General features: G+C 41.6%; 3 protein-coding genes across 14 annotated transcripts in view; 2 read left to right on the forward strand and 1 right to left on the reverse strand.

The window, feature by feature from the left end:
- The window catches only part of NFS1 (NFS1 cysteine desulfurase), a 21,489-nt gene extending 5,657 nt beyond the window's left edge, over window positions 1-15,832 (forward strand). For 2 of the 4 annotated variants that reach the window (XM_081832901.1, XM_081832900.1), the window contains exons 5-13: window positions 1,997-2,149; window positions 5,948-6,041; window positions 6,713-6,847; window positions 10,131-10,288; window positions 10,989-11,094; window positions 11,174-11,255; window positions 12,141-12,224; window positions 12,621-12,710; window positions 15,151-15,832. In XM_081832901.1, coding sequence (XP_081689027.1) covers window positions 1,997-2,149; window positions 5,948-6,041; window positions 6,713-6,847; window positions 10,131-10,288; window positions 10,989-11,094; window positions 11,174-11,255; window positions 12,141-12,224; window positions 12,621-12,710; window positions 15,151-15,214 — 966 coding nt within the window. In that variant the 3' untranslated portion in view covers window positions 15,215-15,832. The remainder of the gene's footprint in view (window positions 1-1,996; window positions 2,150-5,947; window positions 6,042-6,712; window positions 6,848-10,130; window positions 10,289-10,988; window positions 11,095-11,173; window positions 11,256-12,140; window positions 12,225-12,620; window positions 12,711-15,150) is intronic. The other 2 variants (XM_081832903.1, XM_081832902.1) reach the window with 1 other exon arrangement.
- ERGIC3 (ERGIC and golgi 3) overlaps window positions 1-26,914 on the reverse strand; it is a 115,089-nt gene that overhangs the window by 5,241 nt on the left and 82,934 nt on the right. The window lies entirely within an intron of this gene.
- Window positions 18,518-26,914, forward strand: part of CPNE1 (copine 1) — a 34,602-nt gene continuing 26,205 nt past the window's right edge. For 2 of the 9 annotated variants that reach the window (XM_081832889.1, XM_081832894.1), the window contains exon 1: window positions 18,518-18,606. The gene's annotated coding sequence lies outside the window, so the exon portion shown is untranslated. Of the gene's footprint in view, window positions 18,725-24,204; window positions 24,288-26,914 lie in introns of those variants that run through there. The other 7 variants (XM_081832885.1, XM_081832893.1, XM_081832884.1 and 4 more) reach the window with 5 other exon arrangements.

A 26,914-nucleotide genomic window follows, 5' to 3' on the forward strand; every position in this document is an offset into this window, starting at 1 on the left:
AATTTTTTTTAAAGATTTTATTTATTTGAGAGAGAGAGAGCACAAATGGAGAGGAGGGGCAGAGGGAAAGGGAGAAGCCAACTCCCCGCTGAGCAGGGAGCCCCACGTGGGGCTCGATCCCAGGACCCTGAGATCATGACCTGAGCTGAAGTCAGATGCTTAACTGATTGAGTCACCCAGGCATCCCTCAAACTTCATAATTTTTATTTTTATTTTTTATTATTTTTTTTTAAAGATTTTTTATTTATTCATTTGACACAGAGAGAGAGAGAGAGAGAGCATGAGCAGGGAGAGAGGCAGAGGGCGAGGGAGAAGCAGGCTCCCCGCTGAGCCAGAAGCCCAATGTGGGGCTTGATCCCAGGATCCTGGGATCATGACCTGAGCCAAAGGCAGATGATTAACCATCTGAGCCACCCAGATGCCCCAAACTTTATAATTTTTAATATAACTACCTTCTTTTTCATGGAGTTGTGTTATCATACTTTACTATTCATATTTCTGTTGTTGGATGTGTTTAATCTTTCCTTTTTTAAAAAATTTAAATTCAATTAGCAATAATCTTTCCATTTTTTTTTAAAGATTGTAAATACAGCAAAAACATATTTCATCTCTATAGCTTGACCTGTCTTTTGAAATATTTCCCTAAGGTAAATCCTGAAATGAGCAATCACAGTTAAAGACTGTGAATACAGCTTTTAAGACATCTTTCTAGGGGCGCCTGGGTGGCTCAGTTGGTTAAGCGACTGCCTTCAGCTCAGGTCATGATCTCAGGGTCCTGGGATCGAGCACCGCATTGGGCTCTCTGCTCGGCGGGAAGCCTGCTTCTCCCTCTGACCCTCTCCCTGCTTGTGTTCCCTCTCTCGCTGTCTCTCTCTCTCTGTCAAATAAATAAATAAATAAATCTTAAAAAAAAAAAAGACATCTTTCTAAATGATTTTCTGAAGAGATGATAGCATAATTACTTCCATCAGCAAGGAATGAGTATATGAGTTTTACTTCTACACTGGCAGCTTTGGGTATCAGTGTCACCATATTTGCATGTTTTACTATTAAGTGGAAATAAAGAGAGAAGCTTTTTCCTGGGATGCAAGGATACGCATGTTCCCTATTTTCTACCTGTGGTATCATAAAAAATATATTTTTTTATATAAAAATTCCTGGCACAGAGCCTCAAGAATCCTTGGATTTCCTGAATAATAGAAGTGTCTTTTGTTATTCATAACAAACCTCTTTGGACCTTCTGAATTTATGGTAATGAAATGACTCATGTGGACTCTTGGTTGCAAGGGACTGGCTGGCTGCTCCAGAAGAACAAAGCTTGTGATTAGAGGGTTGGAACTTTCAGCCCTACTTCCCTCAGGGCAGGAGAGGGGAACCAGAGATTGAGTTCAGTCCTGTGGCCAGTGATTCAATCAGTCATGCCTCGGTAATGAAACCCCCATAAAAACTCCAGACAGTAAGGCTCAGAGGATCCTCCAGGTTGGTGAACTCATGGATGCGCTGGGCAGGTGGCATGCCTAGATTCACAAAGACAGGACATGGAAACTTTGTGCCCATCCCCTCCTCAGGCCTCGCCCTATGCATCTCTTCCATTTGGCTGTTCCAGAATTGTATCCTTTATAATAAAACTGTAATAGTGTAGTGCTTTCAGCGAGTTCTGAGAGTCATTTAGGTGAATTATTGAACCTTAGGGGGCTGTGGGAAGTCCAAAATTTGTAGCCAGCTGGGCGAAAGTACTGGAGGCTGGTTTGTGACACCTGGGCCTTGTAGCTGACATCTGAAGTGGGGTTAGTCTTGTGGGACTGAGCCCCTTAATCTGCAGGATTTGACTAATTCACGGTAGTTAATGTCAGAATTGTTGATTGTAGTACATTGGTGTCACAGAATTGATGTTGGAACATACAACTCTTTCCCACTTTTTCTTTCAAGTGGGATTGAAGTCCTTGCTGTTTCTCCTGAGTATACCTTCCTTCCTTCCACCACCACCAATTTTTAGGGGGTGGCCAGGTTCTATAGGTCACGGAAAAAGCACTTGATCACCACTCAGACAGAGCACAAATGTGTTTTGGATTCCTGCCGTTCACTGGAAGCTGAGGGCTTTCAGGTCACATACCTCCCGGTGAAGAAGAGTGGGATCATCGACCTGAAGGTAGGAGTGGCTACTGGTAGGAGGGGCAAAATAGGAGGGGCTTGACTTCAGCCTGTAATTCTGTCTTCAGCCTCAGCTGGAGCTTTGAAGGACTAGATCTAATGGTGAGGGGGAGCTTAGAGAAATAGGCCTGGGAGAGAAGCTGAGCATATGTTCCCCCTGAGTGTGCACTATCTTCTTTTTCTCTGGAGGAGTTTTTCTCAGCTTTGTCAGTGCTTCCTGGTTTGTCTGAGGGCCACTGGGTGTGTGTGCAGGATGCTAGGGATTCAACACTCACCATGGAAAAGCTCTGGCTTCCTCCTCCCCTGTACTGATGTTTCTCATCCCTCTAAAGAGGAGGTGTAGTTTTTGTGAAGAATATTTCCTTTGTGGCCCATATCCTTATATGTATATTTTGAGTAGGGAGTTCACGCATCTTGTTCACCAGATTTTGGATACCAGCATCCCTAGTCAAATCCTAAGATACAATTTGTGGACAGAGCCGTGTTATATGCAAGTAGAGATCATTTTACTTCATTTCCAACCTGGATGCCTTTATTTATTTATTTTTTTCTTGCCCAATTGCCTGGCAGGAGCTTCTAGTACAAAGTTGAATAGAAGTGGTGAGAACAGGGCGCCTGGGTGGCTCAGTCGGTTGGGCGACTGCCTTCGGCTCAGGTCATGATCCCAGGGTCCTGGGATCGAGTCCCGCATCGGGCTCCCTGCTCTGCATGGAGCCTGCTTCTCCCTCTCCCACTCCCCCTGCTTGTGTTCCCTCTCTCGCTGTGTCTCTCCCTGTCAAGTAAATAAATAAAATCTTTAAAAAAAAAAAAAAAAGAAGTGGTGAGAACAGACACCCTCATTTTGTTCCTGATCTTGGGTGAAAGATTTCCTCATTAAGTATGATGTTAACTGGATTTTTCATAGCCGTTCTTGCATAAATGTCCTTTATTAGATTGAAGTTCTCCTCCAAGTCTGTTGATTTTTTTTTGTTGTTGTTATCATGAATGCATTTTGGTTTTTTGTTTTTTTTTTAATAGATAATTTTTTTTTTTTTAAAGATTTTATTTATTTGCGATAGAGAGAATGAGAGGCAGAGAGCATGAGAGGGAGGAGGGTCAGAGGGAGAAGCAGACTCCCTGCTGAGCAGGGAGCCCGATGCGGGACTCGATCCCGGGACTCCAGGATCATGACCTGAGCCGAAGGCAGTCGCTTAACCAACTGAGCCACCCAGGTGCCCGCATTTTGGTTTTATCAGTTGGTTTTTTGTGTTTTTTGAGGTAGCCATGGGGTTTTGTTCTCTATTAATATGGTTTATACATTGATTGATAGGTTGCCGGATTTGGTTTGCTAGTGTTTTTTTGTTTTGTTTATTTGTTTTTTAAAGATTTTATTTATTTAAGAGAGAGAGAGAGCAAGGGCAGGTGGGAGAGGGAGAAGCAGGCTCCACGCTGAGCAGGGAGCCCAGTGCGGGGCTCAAACCCAGGACCCTGGGATCATGACCTGAGCCGAAGGCAGATACTTAAATGACTGAGCCACCCAGGTACCCCAGTTTGCTATTGTTTTCTTAAGGATTTTTATATCTATAGTCCTCAGGGATCCTGATTTATAGTTTTCTTGTGATATCTTTGTCTGGTTTTGACCAGGGTAATACTGGTCTCAGAATAGACATGGTGGTTGTCACCTAGTGTTCCAATATTGTTGACCACTGTGCCCCTTCATAAAACCGTCCCCTTCAGCCACACTGCCTTCACATCTCCCTGATCGGTCCTGGCCAATCCTGTTGTGGGCCTCTTCTCACATAGCCCCTTACCCTTGGTATCTTCTCCTTTTCTTTGCACTTTCCTTAATTCTCTCCCTCTTTTTTTTTTTTTTAAATATTTTATTTATTTATTTGAGAGAGAGAATGAGACAGAGAGAGAGAGCATGAGATGGGGGAGGATCAGAGGGAGAAGCAGACTCCCTGCTGAGCAGGGAGCCTGATGCAGGACTCGATCCCGGGACTCCAGGATCATGACCTGAGCCGAAGGCAGTCGCTTAACCAACTGAGCCACCCAGGCGCCCATTCTCTCCCTCTTAACCACTTAGCTCAAGTTCAGCTCTTTGGTGAAATCATTTTGGCTGCCCCAACCCCTATTAATATCTTTTTTCTCTAAATTCCTTAAATTCCTATTGTTTTTTACTGCTGTGCTCTGTTATATGTTTATGTCTATCTCTCCACTAGGTTAAGTCTCTTGAATATTAGGAGCATGTATTTTCTGGCTTTTTATTTCTCATAATACTTAACATTTGCTTTTCTTTCGCCTTATAGTATTTATTATTCCATAGAGCTTGGCACTAGGGATAGCGGGATGAACAAGACAAGCTTAGTCCCTGCCTTCAGGGAGCTTACATTCTAGTAAAGGGGACAGTTAACATATAAACAAACATATAAATGAAGTAGTTACAAATTGGAATAAATGCTATGAAGGAAGCAAACAAGAAGCTGAGAGAAATATGACATTGAGCCCCTCTAGTAGACCAGTGTCCGGGAAAGCAAGATGTTGGGAGGCTGATTAATAATTCCATTATGAGAAACATTTTAGTCCAATGAGGTCCCTACCTCAGTGTCGTCACCAATAACCTTGTTTTTTGCTACTTACTTTGTTGTTTGCAGCTTACTCTGACAACCTTATGTAGGAAAGGTTCTCTCTCTCTTTTTTTATTAAACTTTTAATTTTTAAATAATTGTAGATTCACATGTGGTTGTGAGAAATAGTACAGAAGATCTCATGTACCCTTTACCCATTGTCCCCCATGGTAATATCTTGAAAAAGTATAATACAATAGCACAACCAGGGTATTGACATCGACACAGTCTGCCAATCTTATTCTCATTTCCCCAGTTTTACCTCTACTCACTCATCACACGTAGGTTTGTGTAACTACCACCACCATCAAATTAGTTTTATCACCACAGTGATGCTTCATGTTCTTTTAAAACCACTAATTTTGGGGTGCCTGGGTGGCTCAGTCAGTTAAGTGTCTGCCCAGGGTTCTGGGATCGAGCCCTGCATTGGGCTCCCTGCTCAGCGGGAAGCCTGCTTCTCCCTCTCACACACTCCCCCTGCTTGTGTTCCCTCTCTCGCTGTGTCTCTCTCTGTCAAAAAATAAATAAATAAAATCTTAAAGAAAACAAAAACAAAACAATACTAATTTGAACTCCATTTCTTTAATTTTGTCATTTCAATAATGTTATATAAATGGAATCATAAAGTATGTAACCTTGAGGGACTAGCTTTTTTCACTTAGCATAAGTCTTTGGCAAGTCATTTAGGTTGTTAACATGTCTCAGTAGTTTGTTCTTTCTGTTGCTGAGTCGTAGTCCATGTGGTAGAAGTACCACAGTTTAACCGTTCACCTGTTGCACGACCTCTGGGTTGGTTCTAGGTTTTGGCTGTTCTGACAAAAGCTGCTATGAACATTTATGTATAGGTTTTTTGTGTGAATCTGTTTTCATTTCTCTGAGATAAATGCCCAACAGTGCAATTACTGGGCCATATGGTAATTTCATGTTTAGTTTAGCAAGAGACAAAAACTGCCAAACTTTTCCAGCATGGCTATGCCATTTTACGTTCCTACTAGTAGTAATAACCAAGTGTGTGAATGATGCGGTTTCTCTGAATCCTTGCCAGTATTTTGTGTTGTCACTATTTTTATTTTAACCATACTGATAAGTGGGTGGTGAAAGGCCCCTTTCCAAGACTAAGCTTGCCCACATTCTGAGTTAGGTAGGACTTTGTTGGTACTATATAGTCTCCTTGCTCCTGATACTCTTAGGAACTAGAGGCTGCCATCCAGCCAGATACCAGCCTGGTCTCAGTCATGACTGTGAACAATGAGATTGGAGTGAAGCAGCCCATTGCGGAAATAGGTGAGTACCATGGGTAGACCTTGATGCTTGCCCACCACTGGGGTCCATATGAGGAGCAAGAGTGGTCTAGGAGGGAGATCAAGGGAAAGGGAGTTTTAGTTCCTTGTTCAAAGACCTATTGTGTATGGCATAGCAGTATTTGAATCCAGGTCTAGTATTCTTTCTGTTCTTTTCATTTAACTGCAGTTGCTGCCCAAAACAAAACACCGCCCTTTTTTCTCTTCCTCTTTCACCTTTGTCACTTTAGTACATCTCTTTATTATGCTCACTTAGAGCCCAAGACTCACCCTGTAACTCCTAAGGCACATTAGCAAATAGCCCTGCTAATCTTTGCTTCCTTTAAATTAAGAAGGATATAAAAGTTGGTCTGATATATGGAAAGGCCCGTGTTAACAAGGTAAGAAGAGTCTTACACATCAGAATATCAGGGATGTTTTGATTTGGTGATGTGTACTTGCCCTTAATTTTTCTAGTGAAGGAAACTAGCTGAGAATGACAGAGAGAGTGGGAGGAAGAGAGAAGGAAGAAAGAGAGTGAGAAGTTATTTACTGTATGGCTAAAGGCTAATGCCAGATGCAGTTTTGCCTTAGAACTCATGGTATGTTGTTGGGTCACTGCCAGGTGACTTCCCAGCATTGTGCTATGATTCTTCCCTTCTGTTGTTTCCTCAGGGCGGATTTGCAGTTCCAGAAAGGTATATTTCCATACTGATGCAGCCCAGGCTGTTGGAAAAATCCCACTTGACGTCAATGACATGAAAATTGATCTCATGAGCATCAGTGGTCATAAAATCTATGGTCCCAAAGGTACCAGCCTCTCCTGGAGTTTCTTCTCTCAGACCTCGCAGTAAACTCCTTGATAGGTGTTTCTTGAACTTATTTGGGACTATTGTTGCTCTCAGAGGAAGTTGTACAATCATAGTGTCTTGCAGAATGCAAGTGTCCTTTAGCAATAACCAAGAACACTTGCCTATTTGTAGACTCTTGCAGTTAACTGTATATAGTAGTCCATTGTTCCATGGTATCTTTAGAAAATCCTTAGAGGGGCGCCTGAGTGGCTCAGTCGTTACGTGGCTGCCTTCGGCTCAGGTCATGATCCCAGCCTACTTCTTACTCTCCCACTCCCCCTGCTTGTATTCCTTCTCTTGCTGTGTCTCTCTTTCAAATGAATAAATAAAATCTTAAAAAAAAAAAAAAAGAAAATCCTTAGAAAGCAAGTGAAGGTTAATTTGGTTGAGGAACAAAGGGTTTTATCATATCAAATTTAACTAGATAAGGCCAGCTATCTTGTCTGCCCCACTATGATATTCAGAGCAATGTGCTTTGAGTCCTCCATTCCCTGTGTCTTTCTGTAGCCTAGGGGAAGACTGGGCTTTTACATCTCTTGGTGTTTATGTCTATATTTAATGTGTTCCTGTTAGTCTCTCAAGGATACTTATCTGTTCCCTATGGTCCTCTTTGGCCCAGGATTGTTTCTTAGCTAGAATTCTTTTCACTCCAATCTTGTTTTCTATTTTATGGAGGTAGCCATAAAATTCCTCTGTCTCTGGGGTGAGGGCCTGTGGGGGTTGGTAATGCTGGTACACTTTCTATGTTCATAGGGTATGTCATTGGGGTATACACCCTGAGGAAAAAGCTGTGATAGCTGCTGGAAATATATAAGATGGCTTCTTCTCAAGGTTCCCAGAGGTTATCAAGTGTTTCTGTGAGCTTTTATTATAAAAAACACGATAGGCATTCTATCTTTGATCAATATGTTGCCTTTATTGGCTTTTATTATGGGAATACGTATTTTGACAAAACCAATTGAGCAGAAGCTCTGATCAGCATTTACATGTGTATAGGTATCTCTCACTATCCAAACTCCTGCTTTCTGAAATCAGGATTTCAGTGGATTTAGATAACATGGTATCTTTCACTATCCAGATGTGGGGTCAGAGCATGTGCTCTCTGAACTTGGGAACTGCAGAGATTCACATGGTGAGGATACTTGAATCTGATGAGGAAATGAAATATTTCTTAATTAAGTGTAGTTTGTTACATAAATTATTTCAAAACTGGGGTCCTTTGTAATAAATTTGGGGAGTACTGCCTTAGTTTTAGTAGATAGTACCTACAGTCTCCGCCTAAGAAGTTGTTCTGCAACTTCTTAGTTGCAGATGGAAGAAGATGAACTTCACCAAGTGGCCACTCTGTTTAAAACCTGTGACTACTTTGTGACTATCTTTGCACATTCATGGTCATATTTTGGCATGAAATTCCTATAAGTTGGTTTGCCAAGTCTTAAGTTATATACATTTTTTTAAAAAAAGATTTTATTGGGGCGCCTGGGTGGCTCAGTCCTTAAGCGTCTGCCTTCAGCTCAGGTCATGATCCCAGGGTCCTGGGATCGAGCCCTGCATCAGGCTCCCTGCTCCACGGGAAGCCTGCCTCTCCCTCTCCCGCTCCCCCTGCTTGTGTTCCCTCTTTCGCTGTGTCGCTCTCTGTCAAATAAACAAATAAAATCTTGGGGAAAAAAAGATTTTATTTATATTTATTTGAAAGAAAGAGAGAGAGTGAGAGAGTGTGCACAAGCAGGGGGAGGAACAGAAGGAGAGGGAGATAATCTCCAGCAGACTCCTTGCTGAGTGCAGAGTCTGACATGGAGCTCAGTCCCACAACCCCGAGACCATGACCCAAGCTGAAACCAAATGTCAGACACTCATCCGACTGAGCCACTTAGGCGCCCCTTAAGTTACATACATTTTTAAGCTTTGATACACTTTGGGAGAGTGTGCTAATTAATTCCACTCTGATCTTTCTGTTTTTTCCCCCAAAGATTTTTGGTTTTTTTTTTTAAGATTTTATTTTTACATAATCTCTACACGCAACGTGTGGCTTGAATTTATAACCCCGAGATCGAGAGTCACATTTTCCACTGACTAAACCAGCCAGTCACCCGCCCATTTAAAAAAAAATTTATTCTGGGGGTGCCTGGGTGACTCAGTCGGTTAAGCGTCTGCCGTCAGCTCGGGTCATGATCTCAGGGTCCTGGGATCGAGCCCCATGTCGGGCTCCCTGCTCAGTGGGGAGTCTGCTTCTCCTTCTCCCTCTGCCTCTTCCATTTGCTCTCTCTCTCTCAAATGAATAAGTAAATCTTTAAAAAAAAATTTATTCTGTTTAGACAAGGTAATATATTTACATGGTTCCAAATTCAAAAGCTACAAAAAAGTACAAGGCCGGAAATTCTCTCACATCTTTCTACCATTAATGTAGTTCTCCTCTGGGGAGGCTGTTTTTTGAATATTTTTCTAGAATTATTCTATATGTTTACAAGCACATATATATTTCTCCTCCTACCCCTATGTTTTTACTAAAAAAATAGCATAGTATACTCATTGTTCTGCATCTTCCTTTCTTCACCTAATAATTTTTTTTTTTAAGTAAAGTACAAACTTTATTCAGATTTCACCCGTTTTCTAACAGTGTATCTTGGAAATTTTATAGTGACAGTACAGAAGGAGCTTCCTCTTTTATACACCAGCTTTGTATTTCATTGTGTGGACTATATCATAATTTATTTGCCCATTCCCCTGATGATGAATATCTGAGTTGTTTCTGATATTTTGCTCTTATGAATTAATGATACATTGCATGATGTCATTTCAGATGTGCATAGGGAGCTAGTTTAAACCATTCGGTTATTACTCCTAGTACTTACCTTCCTGATGTTAAATTTTTTTTTTTTTTAAGATTTTATTTATTTATTTGACAGAGACACAGCGAGAGAGGGAATACAAGCAGGGGGAGAGGGAGAGGGAGAAGCAGGCATCCCACTGAGCAGGGAGTCTGATGCGGGGCTCGATTCCAGGACGCCGGGATCATGACCTGAGCTGAAGGCAGACGCTTAACGACTGAGCCACCCAGGCACCCCAGTAATTTTTCTAAATATTATGCTTTTACTGCTGTTTCTCCTTTTCCTCCATTTTTTTTTATTTTGAAGAATTTCAAGCTTACAGAAAAGTTGAAAGAATATTTTGACCCCTTTTGAAAGTGATACTTTATTTCATCTGCATTTTTTTTCTCTTTTGTAACAAACTTTGTTTCCCAGGGGTTGGTGCCATCTACATTCGCCGCCGGCCCCGTGTGCGTGTGGAGGCCCTGCAGAGTGGAGGGGGGCAGGAGCGGGGTATGCGGTCTGGGACAGTGCCCACACCCTTGGTGGTGGGGCTGGGGGCCGCATGTGAGGTGGCACAGCAAGAGATGGAGGTATGGGGAGGGCAATTCCCTTCTGCAACTTCTTCCCCTGTTCGGGTCTCCTATTGAGGCTTCTCAGCACAACTGAGTCAGACCTCTGCTAGAAGAGGAGGGTTAGGAAACCCATCCTTGTCCCAGTGCTGCTGGCATCTTGTTCTGAGGGAGGTGTTATGGGCTCCAAAATCCAGGTCCTTTCAGTAGTTATTGGCTCATTTATTTCTAGCTTATTGGAACCATGTGTCCAGTTATTTTTATTTTTTTTAATTTAATTTAATTTTATTATGTTAGTCACCATACACTACTTCGTTAGTTTTTGATGTAGTGTTCCATGATTCATTGTTTGCGTTTAACACCCAGTACTCCTTACAATACGTGCCCTCCTTAATACCCACACCGGGCTAACCCATCCCCCCACCCCCTCCCCTCTAAAACCCTCAGTTTGTTTCTCAGAGTCCATAGTCTCTCATGGTTCGTCTCCCCCTCCAATTTCCCCCCCTTCATTTTTACCATGTGTCCAGTTATTGAGCACCTTTGCGTGCCAGGTGCTGTACTCAGTACTGGGCATACAGTGGTCTCCATGAGTAACACAGGATGATAGGTGGGCCTGATGCACAGTCACTTCTGAGCACAGGAAAAGGATTCCTCATCTTGTATGTTTCTGAGCTGTTAATGGTCAGTCACTATGCTTAGTCCTCCCTTGCCTGCTCCTCAGTACGACCATAAGTGGATCTCAAAGTTAGCAGAGCGGCTGACACAGAAGATAATGAAGAGCCTTCCGGATGTGGTGATGAATGGGGACCCTGAGCACCATTACCCAGGTATGGACATGCCCTTTCTATCCCCATTCTGGAAGAGCCTAAGACTTTGAACCTCCTCTTACAGTGATTCTCTCTCCAGGCTGTATCAACCTCTCCTTTGCATATGTGGAAGGGGAGAGTCTGCTGATGGCACTCAAGGATGTCGCCTTATCCTCAGGGAGGTGAGTTGGACTGGATAGACAGGAACTATGATAGGGCTCATTAGCCTGGCCCCTAAGTGGCGTAACAGATTATTAAGCTTCTTAGTGTGGAGATGACAGGCACAAGAGCTCTTGGTTAAGTGTAAAGGTCATTTTGTAAGTGCTGATTTTTTAGCTGGCTTGGCACTGGCTGAAGTTTGCCACCTTAAGAAGCCTTCCTGGGGTAGAATTTTGTGCCTTTTGTGGCCCCAGGAGATGCGTGCATCTGTTCTAGTGTTATACTAGCTGTTCTGTTGCAGACCTCCAGAATTGAAGGATGCTCCAAAGGCCACCAAAGGTTTAGCTGCCATCTAGGCTGGTACTGATGGTGTGTTCAATTGTAGGGGAGTGAGCACTTGGTTCTCTGCTGCTCCTGGTTGTCAGACGCAGCTCATGTGGTATCATGTTCTTTCATACTTTGGTAATGTCCTTGCCCAAGAAGGATATCCTCCATAAGGGCCAGAGGAGCTAGGTTCACATTCCAGAAAATGCAGGCAGCATTGGGCCCTTTAGTTCTCCCAGATTAGAATGTCTCTTTTATCTCCATGTAATGACTTCAGGGACCTGGGGGTGGGAGCAAGACTAGGGGTTTGTGGGGGCGCCTGGGTGGCTCAGTTGGTTAAGCGACTGCCTTCGGCTCAGGTCATAATCCTGGAGTCCCGGGATTGAGTCCTGCATTGGGCTCCCTACTCAGCCGGGAGTCTGCTTCTCCCTCTGACCCTCCTCCCTCTCATGCTCTCTGTCTCTCATTTTCTCTCTCTCAAACTGATAAATAAAATCTTTAAAAAAAATAAAAAAGACTGGGGGTTTGTGACTAAAAGCAGATGTCGATGATAAAGTGAACAAGGTCCTTATCTTTCTCCTCAGTGCCTGCACCTCTGCATCCCTGGAGCCCTCTTATGTCCTTCGAGCAATTGGCACTGATGAGGATTTAGCTCACTCTTCTATCAGGTCAGTCAGTTGAGCTGCAACATTTATGAAAAGCATCCTCTTTTGTATTATTCATCTCCTATTATAGTCTCCTCAGACTTGTTTTCCTTATCCCTTCTTGCTTCTTGAAAGTTTCTAGAGCAGTGGTTCTCAGACTTCGTCGAGTATCACTTGGGAAGTTTGTGAAGATTTCTGAGTCCCACACTCAGAGATTTTGATTCACTAGGACTGGAGGAGGTATAAGAAACTTCTCTGGTGACGCTATTGTGGGTGATCCACAGACCGATGTTCTGAGAAACTCTGGCTATGTTCTTTCCGTGTCTTTTGTGGAATAGATCCTCATTGAGTATTTGCTGAATGGATTTACCCTGGTGCCAGAGTTCAGATGCAGAGCTCTTCTCTTGTGCCTTTTTTCAGATTTGGCATTGGCCGTTTCACTACAGAGGAGGAAGTGGACTACACAGTAGAGAAGTGCATTCACCATGTGAAGCGTCTTCGAGAAATGAGGTATGCACTATGCACCAGAGAGCCTTTGGAAGAAATTGTAGTGCTGGCTCCTCTCTTATCCTCCAGCTATGTATTCACACTGCCAGAAACCAACCTTTGAAAATACTTGGATTTTAGGATTTAGAAGTTCCACAGAGTTGGGGCCCCTGGCTGGCTTAGTCGGTAGAGCATGTGATTCTTGATCTCGGGGTCGTGAGTTCAGGCCCCACATTTGGCATGGAGCTTACTTAAAAATAAATACATACATACATACATACATACATACTTATATACATAAATAAAAGTTCCACAAAGCCAGATAGTGGATCTCCTTGGCTACTTGTTTTCGGAATAGGACAAAGTGTTTTTAAAAACTAAAGAACTATGGGGCGCCTGGGTGACTCAGTTGGTTAAGCGACTCCCTTCGGCTCAGGTCATGATCCTGGAGTCCCTGGATCGAGTCCCGCATCGGGCTCCCTGCTCGGCAGGGAGTCTGCTTCTCCCTCTGACCCTCCCCCCTCTCATGTGCTCTCTCTCATTCTCTCTCTCTCAAATAAATAAATAAAATCTTTAAAAAATAAAAAAAATAAAATAAAATAAAAACTAAAGAACTATGTAAATTCAGATGTTTTTCATTATTATAGTATTAATATCAATACAAAATTAGCGATTTTTAGACTAAGTAGAGAAAAACTCTCTTTAAGATAGGGATTCTTAATTTGGGTTGTGTGGCTAGACTTTGGGAGGTACATGATAGCCCTGAAATTGTATGCTAAATATTGTGTTGTTTTGCATTTTCTTTGAAAGAAGGTTCATAGTTTTCATCAAATTCTCAAAAGATTAAGAACTATTCTTCAGAGTGTTCTTTGTGAAGGTGCTTTATAAGCAAGGTCAAGAGATGCTTTGTCAGCCAGTTGCCACCGGGGCTTCCCTTAATAGCCATAGAGCTCTACTTCTTCTTGGGGACATTGAGGCCTCTGGAATTTTTCAGAGTCTGGCTCCATCCTGGTTAAATTCAACTTTCCGGATTCTCTTGGTCTAGTTATTGAGAGTGAGGAAGTTCGGGTATATGCCCTTCTTCCCTTTATGAACTTTCCTAGGCCTTTCTGGGCTCTGGATTTTCCTTCCCAGGGTCTAGTTGTATTGCTTAAACATCTACAGCTTGCTTAGTTTTCTTAGGCTCAAGATTCCTCCTTGGCTTGGCTTTTTGGTACTCTTTGACACACTCAAAGGGCATTTCTACTGACCATGCTGCAAAGCCTTATTCTTCTTATCTGTGGCTTCAGCATCTTCACCCTGTTTCTTCTGACCTTTACAAACTGAATTCAGCCTGGTCTCATTAGCCCTCAGCTAAAGCTTTACAATGTGAGTCTATGACAATAAGTGACCTCTAAAGAGAAAGGACAGAAAGGAGGTGGCTAATTTTAAGAGCCATGGAAAATGTCATACATAGAAAGGCATGCTGGGAATGCATGGCATAAAGGAGAGGGATAAGCCAAGAACAGAATGAAATTGGGTAGAAGAATATTAACTGGGGAAATCCAAACCAGAATCCCATATTCATAACACATTGAAGTAATAATCTGGTCTGGGAATATTATCTAAGGCATTCAAGCTGAAGGGAGTCAGAGCTTAGCAGGTTTATCAGCAGCAGTTCTTGTGTGAGATGGGATGCTCAGTTCTAATATCCAAAAGGTACTTTTGAATTGGAACCAGGGATGTTGGAAGCACAGTCCAACTCTGGGGAGATGAGGCTGATAGGAATTGGTTAAGGGTGCTACATACCTAGGTAATTATGGCTAAGCTCTAGACCTAACAGAGAAGTAGAGCAAAACCCAGAAAGAAGTGTGAAAAGTGGTCCATGTGTGATAGGGATGAGTAGAGAGGCTGAAACTTGCTGCTTACACAGGTTCCAAGGGTCTTGGTACTACCAGGGAAACTGTGTCCATAGTCTGTCATGAATGGGATGAGAGCTTCTTGAATATGACCACAACCTGATGCCACTGGCTTGGCCCCACTGGAGCTGAGCCTGGGCTATCCAGTTATTGTTTGTTGGCAGCTGTGGAGAGGCTAAAGCTGCCAAGGATTTAAAGAGACCTGGGAGGGCGCCTGGGTGGCTCAGTTGGTTAAGCGTCTGCCTTCGGCTTAGGTCACAATCCCAGGGTCCTGGGATCAAGTCCCACATCTGGCTCCCTGCTAAGTGGGAAGCCTGCTTCTCCCTCTCCCTCTCCCCCTCCCCCCTGCTCGTGCTCTCACTCTCTCTCTCAAATGAATAAATAAAATCTTTAAAAAAAGAGAGAGAGCTGGGAAAGACTTACTAACCACTATATTGGGTCTCTCAGGGCAAGAAAGTGGAGAGACAAGAATGGATGAAGAGAATTCAGGGCTCAGGGGTCAGAGACCAGTGTCGGTTGTTTCCTGTCTAAGCCCTTACTCACCCAATGTTTCTTTCTTTTGGCAGCCCTCTCTGGGAGATGGTGCAGGATGGCATTGACCTCAAGAGCATCAAGTGGACCCAACATTAGAAGAGTGGGCCTCTGACTTTGTGCTGACCTCGCTTCTCCTGCCTCACCAACCCATGCACATCTGGATACCTTGTTATACCCAGTGGGTGTTTCATGTTCAAACCAGAATTTGTGTAGCCCAGTTGACTTCAGCATCAGCCCACCATCAGCCTAAGATAGAAACACAAGAAAACTATCTTTCCTGAGCCTCAGCTCCTTTGGTGGGGAACACTCACCATTTCTCTCTAGGAGTCCTTCTCTGGTCTTATGGTGAATGGGTGTTCTTGGTGGGGAAAGCCAGAGGAACTGGAAGAAGGTTCTTTGTTCAGAGACCTCAGTGCTCTATGTGGACATTTGAATTGTTGCTTACTACTGGTCAGCAAGACTAATTCCTTCAGGAACAAGCATAATCAGCTACTATTTAATTTCTTTTTTGGCTCCAAAGCTCACCTCTTCATGTTGATTATAGACTGACAGCAAGTTTCTTAGAAGGCTTGTCTCCTGTTCTTGTCCCCCCTTATTTTTTTTGACCTAATGGAGCTAGAAATATCTATATGACTCCACCCACTATTCTAATACTTTGTTTCTTTTTAAAAATTGTTAATTTGCAGATCAGAAAAATAAAATCACCTTCCTGTATTTAATTTGTGACTTTATGAAAGTCTCAGAGAAAATTCCAACCTGTGGTTGGGAATCAGGAACAAACTACCACTCCACTTGATTCCCATAAATGACTTTTTAAGGAGGTGTTACATAAGCAAAAACATGATTTCCAGCCATGGAAAGAACTAGAGATGAATGAGAAATGAAAAGGAGCTGGAAGAATAAAGGGCCTGAGGTTTAAAAAGGCATGATGTGTTTGAGAAACCAAAAGGCTAATATAGCTAGAGTAGTTTTTCCATTTGTGGGTCTGACACTATAGGTGAATAGTTACCAGCACTAAAAAAAGCAAGAGAAAAAAATAGAGTATATCACACATATTTTAAGTATTTTGCTTGCTTATTTATTTATTTATGAATAAGTAGGCTGTACACCCAGTGTGGAGCCCAAACCTCTGACCTTGAGATCAAGAGTCAGACACTTAACCCACTGAGCCACCCAGGCACCCCTTATTTATTTATTTTTAAATAATCTCTACATCCATGTGGGGCTCCAACCTTCAACCCTGAGATCAAGAGTCACGTGTTCCACTGACTGAGCCAGCCAGGCACCCCTTAAGCATTTTATTTTGATTTTATATTTGAATGTGTATACCTGGTTGCAAATGTATTATGTGAGTGATGGTCAAAAAAGTTTGAAAGCTACTAGCTAGAAGTATGGTAAATGCAGATGGATAGGGGGAGGAGGTTTTTAAACAATTTTTTTAATTTGAATAATTTTAGATATAAAGTTTGCAAAGATAGTACAGAGTTAGATGTCCATCACCCAATTTCTTCTAATTTTAACATCTAATATAAAACTCCCATGGTATATTTGTCAAAACTAAGAGATTAACATCTGTACATTAGTATTAACTAAACTTCAGATTTAATTCCGATTTCACCAGTTTTCTCACTAATGCCCCTTTTCTATTCCAGGAGCCAATCTTGGATACAACATTGCATTTAGTAGGTTTTGTTTTCAGTGCACTATACTATACCTGCAAAGAGTATATATAACAAAGTATAGGTTCAGTTTAAAAAGGTGGCCTGGGAGGCGCCTGGGTGCCTCAGTCAGTTAAGCGTCTATCTTCAGCTTAGGTCCTGATCCCAGGGTCCCGGGATCGAGCCCCGTGTCGGGCTCTTGCTCAGCAGGAAGACTGCTTCTCCCTCTCCCTCTGCCTGCCGCTCCCCCTGCTTGTGCTCTCTCTCTCTCTGTGTCAAATAAATAAAATCTTTAAAAAAAAATAAAAAGTGGCCTGGTTTTCTAATTTGCTGTTTTTGGCATACAGGGCTAGCACCAGGCAAGTCTACCACACAAGTCTTCCCAAAAACTTGTTGTGGGAACTTAGTCCCTGATTTTCTTGCTCAGTTGTCTCCTCACTTTCTGATTTGGAAGATTAGTTCAATTTTGGTGATAGTCATCATGTTGTTCAAAATGGGCTCTGTGCTCCAGAGCTGAAATAGAACGCAAAGGTAGAGATTTGGGGTTAAGAGGAAAGACAGTTTTATTATTTCCAGGCAAAAGAGGCTGCAGCAAGCTAATGCCTTCAAAACTGCAGACTCGCTCTGTGTAAAAGGCTGAGGGGTTTATATATATATATATATATAATACATAATATAGTATATATTATATATATATATAATACAGGGTCTGGGTGGTTTGGATAGAAATCTGGTAGTACTGCCAGCCCTATTGGTTATGTCTTCAAAGTGGTTTCATGACTAATGCTGGCAATGGCCATCTGAGTCTCATTCCTAAGTATACTTTGAGGTAAGCAAGATGTCAACATTGATGCGGAGTTCCTGGAACAAAGGATTCCACAGAAAAACAAGTGAAGGGAAGAGAGAAGCTTTAAGAATGAGGAAGAGCGGGGGGAAAATTGTTCAGTTTAAAGTCAGTCTTGGGATGCCTGGGTGGCTCAGTCGTTAAGCGTCAGCCTTCAGCTCAGGTCCTGATCCCAGGGTCCTGAGATGGAGCACTGCATCGTGCTCCCTGCTCAGCGGGAAGCCTGCTTCTCCCTCTCCCACTCCCCGTTTGTGTTCCCTCTCTCGCTATGTCTCTGTCAAATAAATAAATAAAATCTTTTAAAAAAAAAATGAGGACTGGTGGGTAAGGCTCCCTGGACTGAAATTTTTATTTATTATTATTTTTAAAGATTTTATTTATTTATTTGACAGAGAGACACAGCGAGAGAGGAAACAAGCAGGGGGAGTGGGAGAGGGAGAAGCAGGCTTCCCGCGGAGCAGAGAGCCTGATGCGGGGCTCGATCCTAGGACCCTGGGACCATGACCTGAGCCGAAGGCAGACGCTTAACGACTGAGCCACCCAGGCACCCCTGGACTGAAATTTTTAAATGGGAAAAAATAGCAGGTTTCGGTTCTGCCAGGGCATCATCAACAGAACCGTGCACTGCTTTGTGGTCCATTTCATCCTCAAAACAATCACGCGAAGAAGGGACTATTTATTCCCTTTCGCATAAGATTGAAGAAAAGTAACTTGCACAAAGTCCCGCAGTGAGGGTTCGAACCACACACTCTTAACCCAACCCACGCCGCAGCGTCACTCTCCTTAGGCGGGGTTAGTGCGCAAACGTCGCACGCACAGACTCAAAGTTCCTCTCGCCACAAACACCCGCAACTTCCGGGAGATTGCCCAAGAACCTCAGCGCGCTTGCGCCACCCCGCCCCGTGACGTCTCCATTCCGTCCCTCCCCTTCTGGAACGCGGAGCTGCTGAGCGGGCTGTCGGCCATTTTGTGAAGCGGCGAAAGAGGTGGTGGCTGCTGTGGGCTCCGGGAAGCCGTTCGGGCTGGGGCTGTCGGCCGCGGGGCGGAGGCACTCGCGCGGGGGGTAACTCGGGTCTGGGTTCGGGTGCCGCGCAGCTCTCGCCGGTAAGACTCCCGCAGCCCGGAACGGGCGGGGCTGTGCGGGGCTCGAGCCGCCCCTTGGTGGCCCGGGGCGGGGCTTTCGGAGGCCTCCGAGCCCGCCGCAGCAAGCGCCCCACACAAAAGGGTCGCGGCATGGCTGCGGGGGGGCCTGGGGAGCCGCTTGCGCCTTTGAAGCCTGAGAGGATGCAGGAAGGACGCAAGAGAGGATGAGCCTGCATACCGAAGTGGGGACGAGGCCAAAGGGAGGATGCCCCCGTGGTCTGAGAGGGAGGAGGCCACAGCTGGGTGGCCCAGCGGCCTGCGAACTAACGGGGATTGCAGTAAAAACACACCTACATCCCGAATGAGCGAGATTTTCTATGCTTCCCAAAAGGGACAGAGATTGTAACTACATCTCTGTGCCCCGTAGTGAGGAGATAAACGTAGTGAAGACACTCCCTCCATCCGAAGTGGAAAGGAGGCTCCTGTGGCCTAACAGGAAAAGGGGACTAGAGTCTGGACACACCTGTGGGGAGGAAGCTGCAGTCGGTACACTCCTGTGAGTCTAGGAAGGAAGTCTGAGAACTGGCCGCCTTCGTGGTCTGAAGGTGGAGGGGGTTGCAGGGAAATGCTTCCAAGGCTCAGCGCTGGGCGGGGTTTACCCACGAGGGTGTCGGCGATTTGGGAAGCCGGCCTCTGTTGTGAGAAAGGGGGTGAGTACGCCTCCCAAACCTCTGAGAACAGTAGTAAGATGCCAGGCCCTTGATCCCCAAGCAGGGAAGGAGCTGCAAAAAGCAGCACCTTTACATATCCCTTGGGAGAGAGCCTCCAGCACTGAAAGAGGAGCAGGCCCAATAAGAGGTGGAGGGTGGGTGCTTTTGATCAGTGAACGGAGTTTTCTTTAGTGGAGGCTGGAGGTTTTAGTTGGCAGCCACGTGAAATAGGTGGGTGGGGCTTTGAGAACCTGCAGTTAGTGTCGGGGATGGACACCAGTGCAGGAGGCTTAGCTGCCAGATTGTAAATGCAAGGACTTCATGTGTGCATGTAATGTGTACTTTATAGTGAAAAATATCAGCGGCTCCGGTGAAGATAACTTTGGGTTATTCAGCACAAAACATGCTGGGAGTTTTGTACCCTGACTTGAAGGCTCCGTAGGAGAGGTTTTTGGACTCAAACTGTCCTTGACTCCTGGATTTCCAGAGATGATTTAATGTAAATTGTGGTAGTTGTCAGGAACATTCTGTATTATTCAAGAATAGTGTAATTTCAGTCAGTATAACCTGAGAAAAAATGTAATTGCAGCTGAGGGATTGTTGAAGGAGGGACTTGTGACTGGAGTGTTCTTAGAGCTTCTTGCTTGAATGGTTTAAAATCGTGTAGTTTTTTGTAAAATGCAGTATTAGTAAAATGAATTGCATTGGACTTTGTTACCTAGTTTATATTGTTGATGTATTTCAGAGCATTTGCTGTTCAAAAATGTCCTACAAGTCTGGACATACGGGCTGATTTTGTTTGTTTTGTTTTATAGAAACGTAATACAAGACTGGTTGTACTCGTTTTTGAAATTTGGTGGTTTTGACCGAATAGACCATTTCTGGATTTAGCGGGAAGTAATTGTGTTCAGGCATTTTCCAAGAATATTAAAAAGTTGGGAAGAACTGTTACAGGTGGTTAAAATAATTTTATGGTAATTTTTTTTAGAAAATGAAATGTTTGGCGTGTTTATATAAAGGTTGAGGACGTGCTCAGTATTATTGCTGGAAAATTTTTTAACGAAACGGAATGCATTTTATATCATCTTTATATGCTCGATTAAATACTTATTTTGTTTATGGATTGTAATGCATAATTTGTGTTTGTGTTCATATCTGTTAGGTAAAAAATGTGAAGCTTTAGAAACCATTGTGGTAGTTACTTGGAACCTATTGTTATGTGCGAATATCGGCATACTTCTGGCTTCTTTCACTTTCTTGTGACATGCCAAATGTTTTGATGATTGCATATTGAGAGTTTGGGGGTTGTTGGTACAGTTTTTAGATGTGAAACTTGATTTTATGGACCAGTGTGTTCCAGGTGCTGGAATCCAGTGACAATGTTCAAAACGTTTTTATTCCATTTTGTAGAGAGCCACTCCATCTTTCGGTTTAGATGAATATTTTCTTCTATAGATGTTGTAGAAAGAATTTCTAAGTGTCAGTAATTGCACAAAAGATGCTCTTAGATATCTCTCTCTAAAATCTAGGGACTCTCGTCCATTTCTATATCTCCTGTCCCGGCCACAAGTGCTTAATAAATGTTCGTAGTATAAATGAATGTCGTTAAATGTTTAGGTCAACTAAGCAGAAAAGTAACTTGATCTAATTTATAGTTTATCAGATTTTACTACCACCACTCATACACATTTTGGTTTGCAACGGGTTTATTTCATTAAGTTTCAAGCAACCTTTTAAGTCTTAAGACCAACAGTGAGGGTGAATATGGTTGGCTAGGTTAGAAGTGATACTGTTGCTTTTAAGTTTAAATCAAGATAATGAACATATTTGTTGGCATTTGGGGGGGGGATTGAAAAATAACAATATTATAGTCTTTTTGGCAGGAAGAATATATATCTTAATTAGAAATGTCTTTTGGTTTGCCACTTTTGAGAACTTTCTGGAGGTTAATGGGAAAGTTGAAGAATGAGCTGTCTAAAGGATTTATGTCCCTCAGTGTCAGAATTGTTTCATTTAGAATGGTCCCAGAATCTGAAATGTGATTCATTTGGGGATGGGGACAAAATCAGGTGGATGAAGCTGTGTTTTTTTCCATAATGCCTACCATAATATGATTATGCGGCTTATAGCATTGTGCCAATTATGATTGGTTCTCTGAGGTGAATATTTGAGGGGTGCTGGTTTTTGTATTTTTTCAATCTAAAGAACTTAGCTCTGCTGTACCCTGGTTATTGTTGATTAAAGACTGACAACAAAGTTAAAATTCACTTTTTGATGTTTATCACCAGATGAAGAGTGGAAACGGTTAAGTCCAACTGATTTGTGCTTTGGCTTCCTGATAAAAGAGGATTGTTGTCAGACATTTTACTCTGAAATTCCAAGTGATTGAAATGACTAGTAAATAAGAAAATACGCCGTGTCAAAATAATATGCTGAATGTTCATAGCAGATATTTGTAATTTGTTCATGTATCTGGTATTTCTATAGCTGAAGCAAAGCCACTATGTTAGGACTAAGTCCTAACAAAGTGGAAAAGTATACTAGAGCAACCTTTTGTTTTAGATCTTCTGAAATATATCAGTGAATTTAATGGCAAATCAGGCCCATTTTCTCCTTTGTACCTTTATGCTTTACAAATAAGTAAAACATGTGTTTTAGATTGTTTTTGTTGCATAGAACTGTTTCAGTCTTACCCTTCTAAAATTCACCAAGTCTTAATGTGGTTGGAATGGATTTTTCATTTTGGGATCCTGCATTCTGTTGCTAGCTGACATTTAGAACACAGGAATGAGTAGTTCCTGGAGAACAGTGGTGCTTCTATTAAATTATTGTGCTCTTTACAAAGTGAGGTGTTGAAAACAAAAGTACTACTACAGTTCTCAGTTTCTATGTACTTTGTCCATTTGAAGGGAGAAGTGTAACACCAAGAGTTATGAAGTTCTAGCTTCTAGCCTGAACTTTCTGCATACTTTTCTTTGGTATGGGTTGATGTGGGCCTTCTTCCCCTTTGCTTAAATAGAAAAGATTCATGAGTTTATTTCTAGATTGATTTTGTACTTTAAATTGAACAACGTAAAATTTGAGGCATTTGCCGAATTCAGCTGGAATGTCAACTTTTTCTTGTGGAATGAGATTTTCCTTCTTGTTATAGTAATTTCTGGCAACCCTTTAGAAATTTTTGATAGTAGGTCTAGTGTGTTCCCTTTGGGTGTAACTGGCTGACTCTAAACTTGTTCGTATCCAGATGGACATTTGGAGGCTTCTTGGGTCTGGAAGGGAAGAGGCTGAGGAACCTGTTTTCCTTACCTTCAGGGCACATATCCTGGCCCCATACCAGACCTTTTGAATTGTAATCTCCAGTGGGGGATCATCTGTTAATCATAAATGCTTAACTAGAAAATTACTGTGGTTCTGTTGGTTATAGAGTCAAACTTGTACATTTAGAAAATATTACAAAATTCATGCTCTTCCTCATTGAGCATAGCCTTTACCTAAAAGCAGGCTTTTTTGTGTGTTTCATGTTTCCCTTTGTGACCTGTTAGATAAACTTCTAGGTGTGGCTTTTAAATAGTTTTAAAACTCTTTAGACCTAATTAGAACTGATTTGTACAAAACATAAAAAATTAATACAGTGCTCTGGGCTTTTGAAAGCATTGCTTATGACATATGTGCGTAGCTTTTGTGACAAAACAGTCTCACTCTTCAGTAATTTGAGTAGTTGTCTAGAAGATGTTTAGCTTGTCCTTTAGAAAAAAATTGGAGTAACACTGAAATTTTTTAATATGTTTTACTTTTTGGTGATGAATATTAAGCTCACAGGTGGTATCTCAAACTTGAAAGATAGTTAAAAATGAGCATCATTCTAAGTAGTGTTCTGTTGGTAATTTTTATACTTAACAATGATGATTTTCTTCTGTTCTCTGAATTAAAAAATGATCTTTTTGAATGTAGTTGTTTAATTATTTGGTCTTATATATTGCTTGTGAATTGTTCACAACTTCACCAATTTGGGAGAAATTCCAGTAAGAGATGAGTGACTCGTTTTTACTTTGGGGAGTCTTCTTAATATGCCAGACATTTTTAGGGAATTTTTTTTTTTTTTTACAAGTTTCTTGGAACAGTTTGGTGTTAGAAGGTGAAGAAAGCACTTTTCCTTAAGATTTCGAACCCCAGTGGTTTTAAATAGGAATTAATCATTATAGCCTGAACTTTCACTTCATTTATGTTTCTCAGTGCTTGATGCTATTTTGGTACAAAGGAAAATATTTTGAAAGAGCAATTGCAAGAATTTCCATAAGTACCCTTGAATTGATGACTTTGTCGTTTGTCTTGGAACTGTTTATATGTGACCTTGCGCTTTTTCATCAAGTGTTTTGGTGGGACCTGAGGAAATAGGTTGTAGTTGGACTTGTATTAATGGAATTTTCTGGACTGGTTTAATCATCAAGTGAAAAAAGTAATTACCAGGTGTGAAGCTGAGCTTTATGACTGTTTTAGTTTTTAATTGATTCATTCTTGGACTAATTTATGGCACATTCTTGATGTATGTAAATATATAATGTTTTGAGAGATACTCAAATTTGAAAGCAATACCAAGTAACAAGTATGTGTGGGATTTTGGTACATGTGTTTCTTTCTTTCTTTCGTTCTGTTTTTTTAATATGCATTCTAATGAAGTACTCTGTGGTGGTTTCAGACTCGCCTTCATAATATACAGTTCAGTGTGGCCTGTGCGTGTTGTTTTGTGTTTCCTGCATTGATTTTTGCCTCCGTTTATTCTCTATTGCAGTCTAAAAGTTGGTTTTAATTGGTTGCCCACAGGATTGACTTGGCCTCTACTTCTTGTTAAGAAAATACATCTCTTGTTTTATCAGGTAAGAGATTTTGAATAGAGGGTTTGTTTTTATACAAAATAAAATGAGACAGCTTATTTAGTAACATGAAAATATGTGTAGTAACTGACTGAATTGTGGGGGATTTTCTTTTTCTTTTTTTTAACAGTCTTATCTGAGGGATGGGGGTGGGGTGGACTGGGTGCCTTGAACAGTTGTTGCTTTCTTCGGGGTTCAGTTTTATATGGATGCATTTCTTCTGCTGAATTCCTGATTATTAGGCAGTAAGCTGTTTTTTTTCCTCAGGGTAGCATTCCAGACTCATTACAAATATAGGTGCTTGTTACTGGTATGGTTTTTTAATATTCCTTAGAGGTAAAGGTGTAGATAATGGGTCATACGTTTTAGAGTACCTATTTTGACTTTAGATGGAACTTTAGTGATTGGAATCTAACCCTCTTGTTAAATAACAAAGGTAGGCTCAAGATAGTTGAAATGACTTACCTGTCAAACAGGCACTTAGTAGAAGAATAGCATATCTTATTTCATATTTTTTCAGAACCTAAAAACTGTTTTTCTCTTTAGATGGCTTTATGAATAACTCTTGTGTTCTTTGGTTTAATCCTCAGCCCTTTTCTAGCTGGTAATCTGGGCAGAATTTTCAATATCATGTTTTCATTTGTACCTTGTGCAGACTTTCACTAAAGCCCTTCTCTTAGTAGCAGATGGTTTTTTGAAGAATTACTGTGTATGTCTCTTTAGCCCTGTGTTTAATTTTTGTGTTCTTGGGACTATATTAAATTCCCATTTTACTGTCCCAATGCAAACTAACATCTCTCTATCTCTCAAGTGTTTGGGTGCCTAGATTACTTACCCATGATTGAGTGATTAAGTGATCAAGCATTTTTTTGAAGTTGAACAGGAATGCTGTCTTAATTTTGCATGTAGCCAATATGCTACAGACAGTAGGGAATGAGAATTTGATTTAATGTCTTGAAATCTTCTTGATGAGCTTTCATATAGACTGCTAAATAGTCGTAAGTAAGAAGAAAAGAGTTTGTTGGTGTGATTTATTTTTTTTTAGTATTAATTTTTCTTGTTGACTCTTGCAAACCAAAAAGGGAAAGCTTCCCTCCTCCCCCAAATTTCTAGTGTTTTATAATGGTCTCACAAAGAGCATTTTCTGTTTGCCAGTCCATCTTTCTTCATTAAATTTGAAAGTGGCTTTTATTTTTGTGTATGTGTGTGAGAAAACTATCAAAGCCAAACAGTACATTTCTGTTTTGTGTACAGCAGTCATATTGGTTGAGATATAATTACAGATTTTGTTTTATCAAATTAATATTCACACAATATTTAACATTGAAAAACTGCTTTCATGGAGTTACAGGATTCTTAGAGCTTGCAGTAGCTCTTTTTTTTTTTTTTTAAAGATTTTATTTATTTATTTGACAGAGAGAGAGATAGCGAGAGCAGGAACACAAGCAGGGGGAGTGGGAGAGGGAGAAGCAGGCTTCCTGCCGAGCAGGGAGCCCGATGTGGGACTCGATCCCAGGACACTGGGATCATGACCTGAGCCGAAGGCAGACGCTTAACGACTGAGCCACCCAGGCGCCCTGCAGTAGCTCTTTTAATGTTCCTGTTTGGGAAGTGATAAAACCAAAGCTCAAATCATTTATAATTTTTCTGAGGTCACAGAACTGGTTTAAGAGGTTTATATTTAAAAGTTGATTTTTTTTTTTTTTTAAATTTTATTTGTCAGAGAGAGAGAGAGCACAAGCAGGGAGAGCGGCAGGCAGAGGGAGAAGCAGGCCTCCCTGCTGAGCAAGGAGCTCAATGCAGGACTCTGTCCCAGGAGCCTGGGATCATGACCTGAGCCAAAGGCAGCCGCTTAACTGACTGAGCCACCCAGGCGTCCCTAAAAGTTGATTTTTAAGATGGCTTGGAAAACACCCCATGTTGTTGATCACATAAATTTCAAATTAATATTTTTTCCAGTCCCAAGAATTTGTTTTATATCACTTTACAAAGGGCTTCCCTTGCATTTGCTCTTGGAAGCCATAAGAACTGAAATACTGAAATTTTATTTAAATCTGGGAGAAACTTCTCAAAAAGAAAAAGTTCAGAATGGGACTTTATTTAAGGAGACCAGTGAGCTCCCAGAAATACCACAGGAGTTATGTTGAGTAAAGACTGTAACAGTCACTGAATAAAGTTCATACCCTTGTTCTTTTTAAAACAAAAGCAAAACCAAAAAATATCCTTTTTTCGTTATCAGCCTTCTTTGGGAAAAACGAGACTTTTTTGAGTGTGTATGTGTGTGTTGTTTCTTTTTTTAATGGTGAGTTTGGAAATAAGTCATTGGATCTGAGTTTTAATTAAAACAGCTATGGTGAATGGCATTGCAACCAGGTTCTACTTTTTGGCGTGATGAATATGGATAACTAAGATTTTGGCTATTTTATTCAGTATTTCTTTCGGATTCTTTGTATGTATTAACCTTGTCTGTAATAAATAATTCCATATATAGTTTTCTTTAATAAATAGAGCTGTAATGCAGATTGAAGAGTTTTAAGTTGAATATGGAGTCCATTCTCTTTTGAGACTTGAGTCTACTTTAGTGTTAAGTATTATTTGTAATTCATTAGTATTCCAGTTTTCTGTTTCTT

This window comes from Leptonychotes weddellii, chromosome 10, assembly GCF_054177405.1.
Source record: "Leptonychotes weddellii isolate Sample4059 chromosome 10, ASM5417740v2, whole genome shotgun sequence".
Lineage (NCBI taxonomy): Eukaryota > Metazoa > Chordata > Mammalia > Carnivora > Phocidae > Leptonychotes > Leptonychotes weddellii.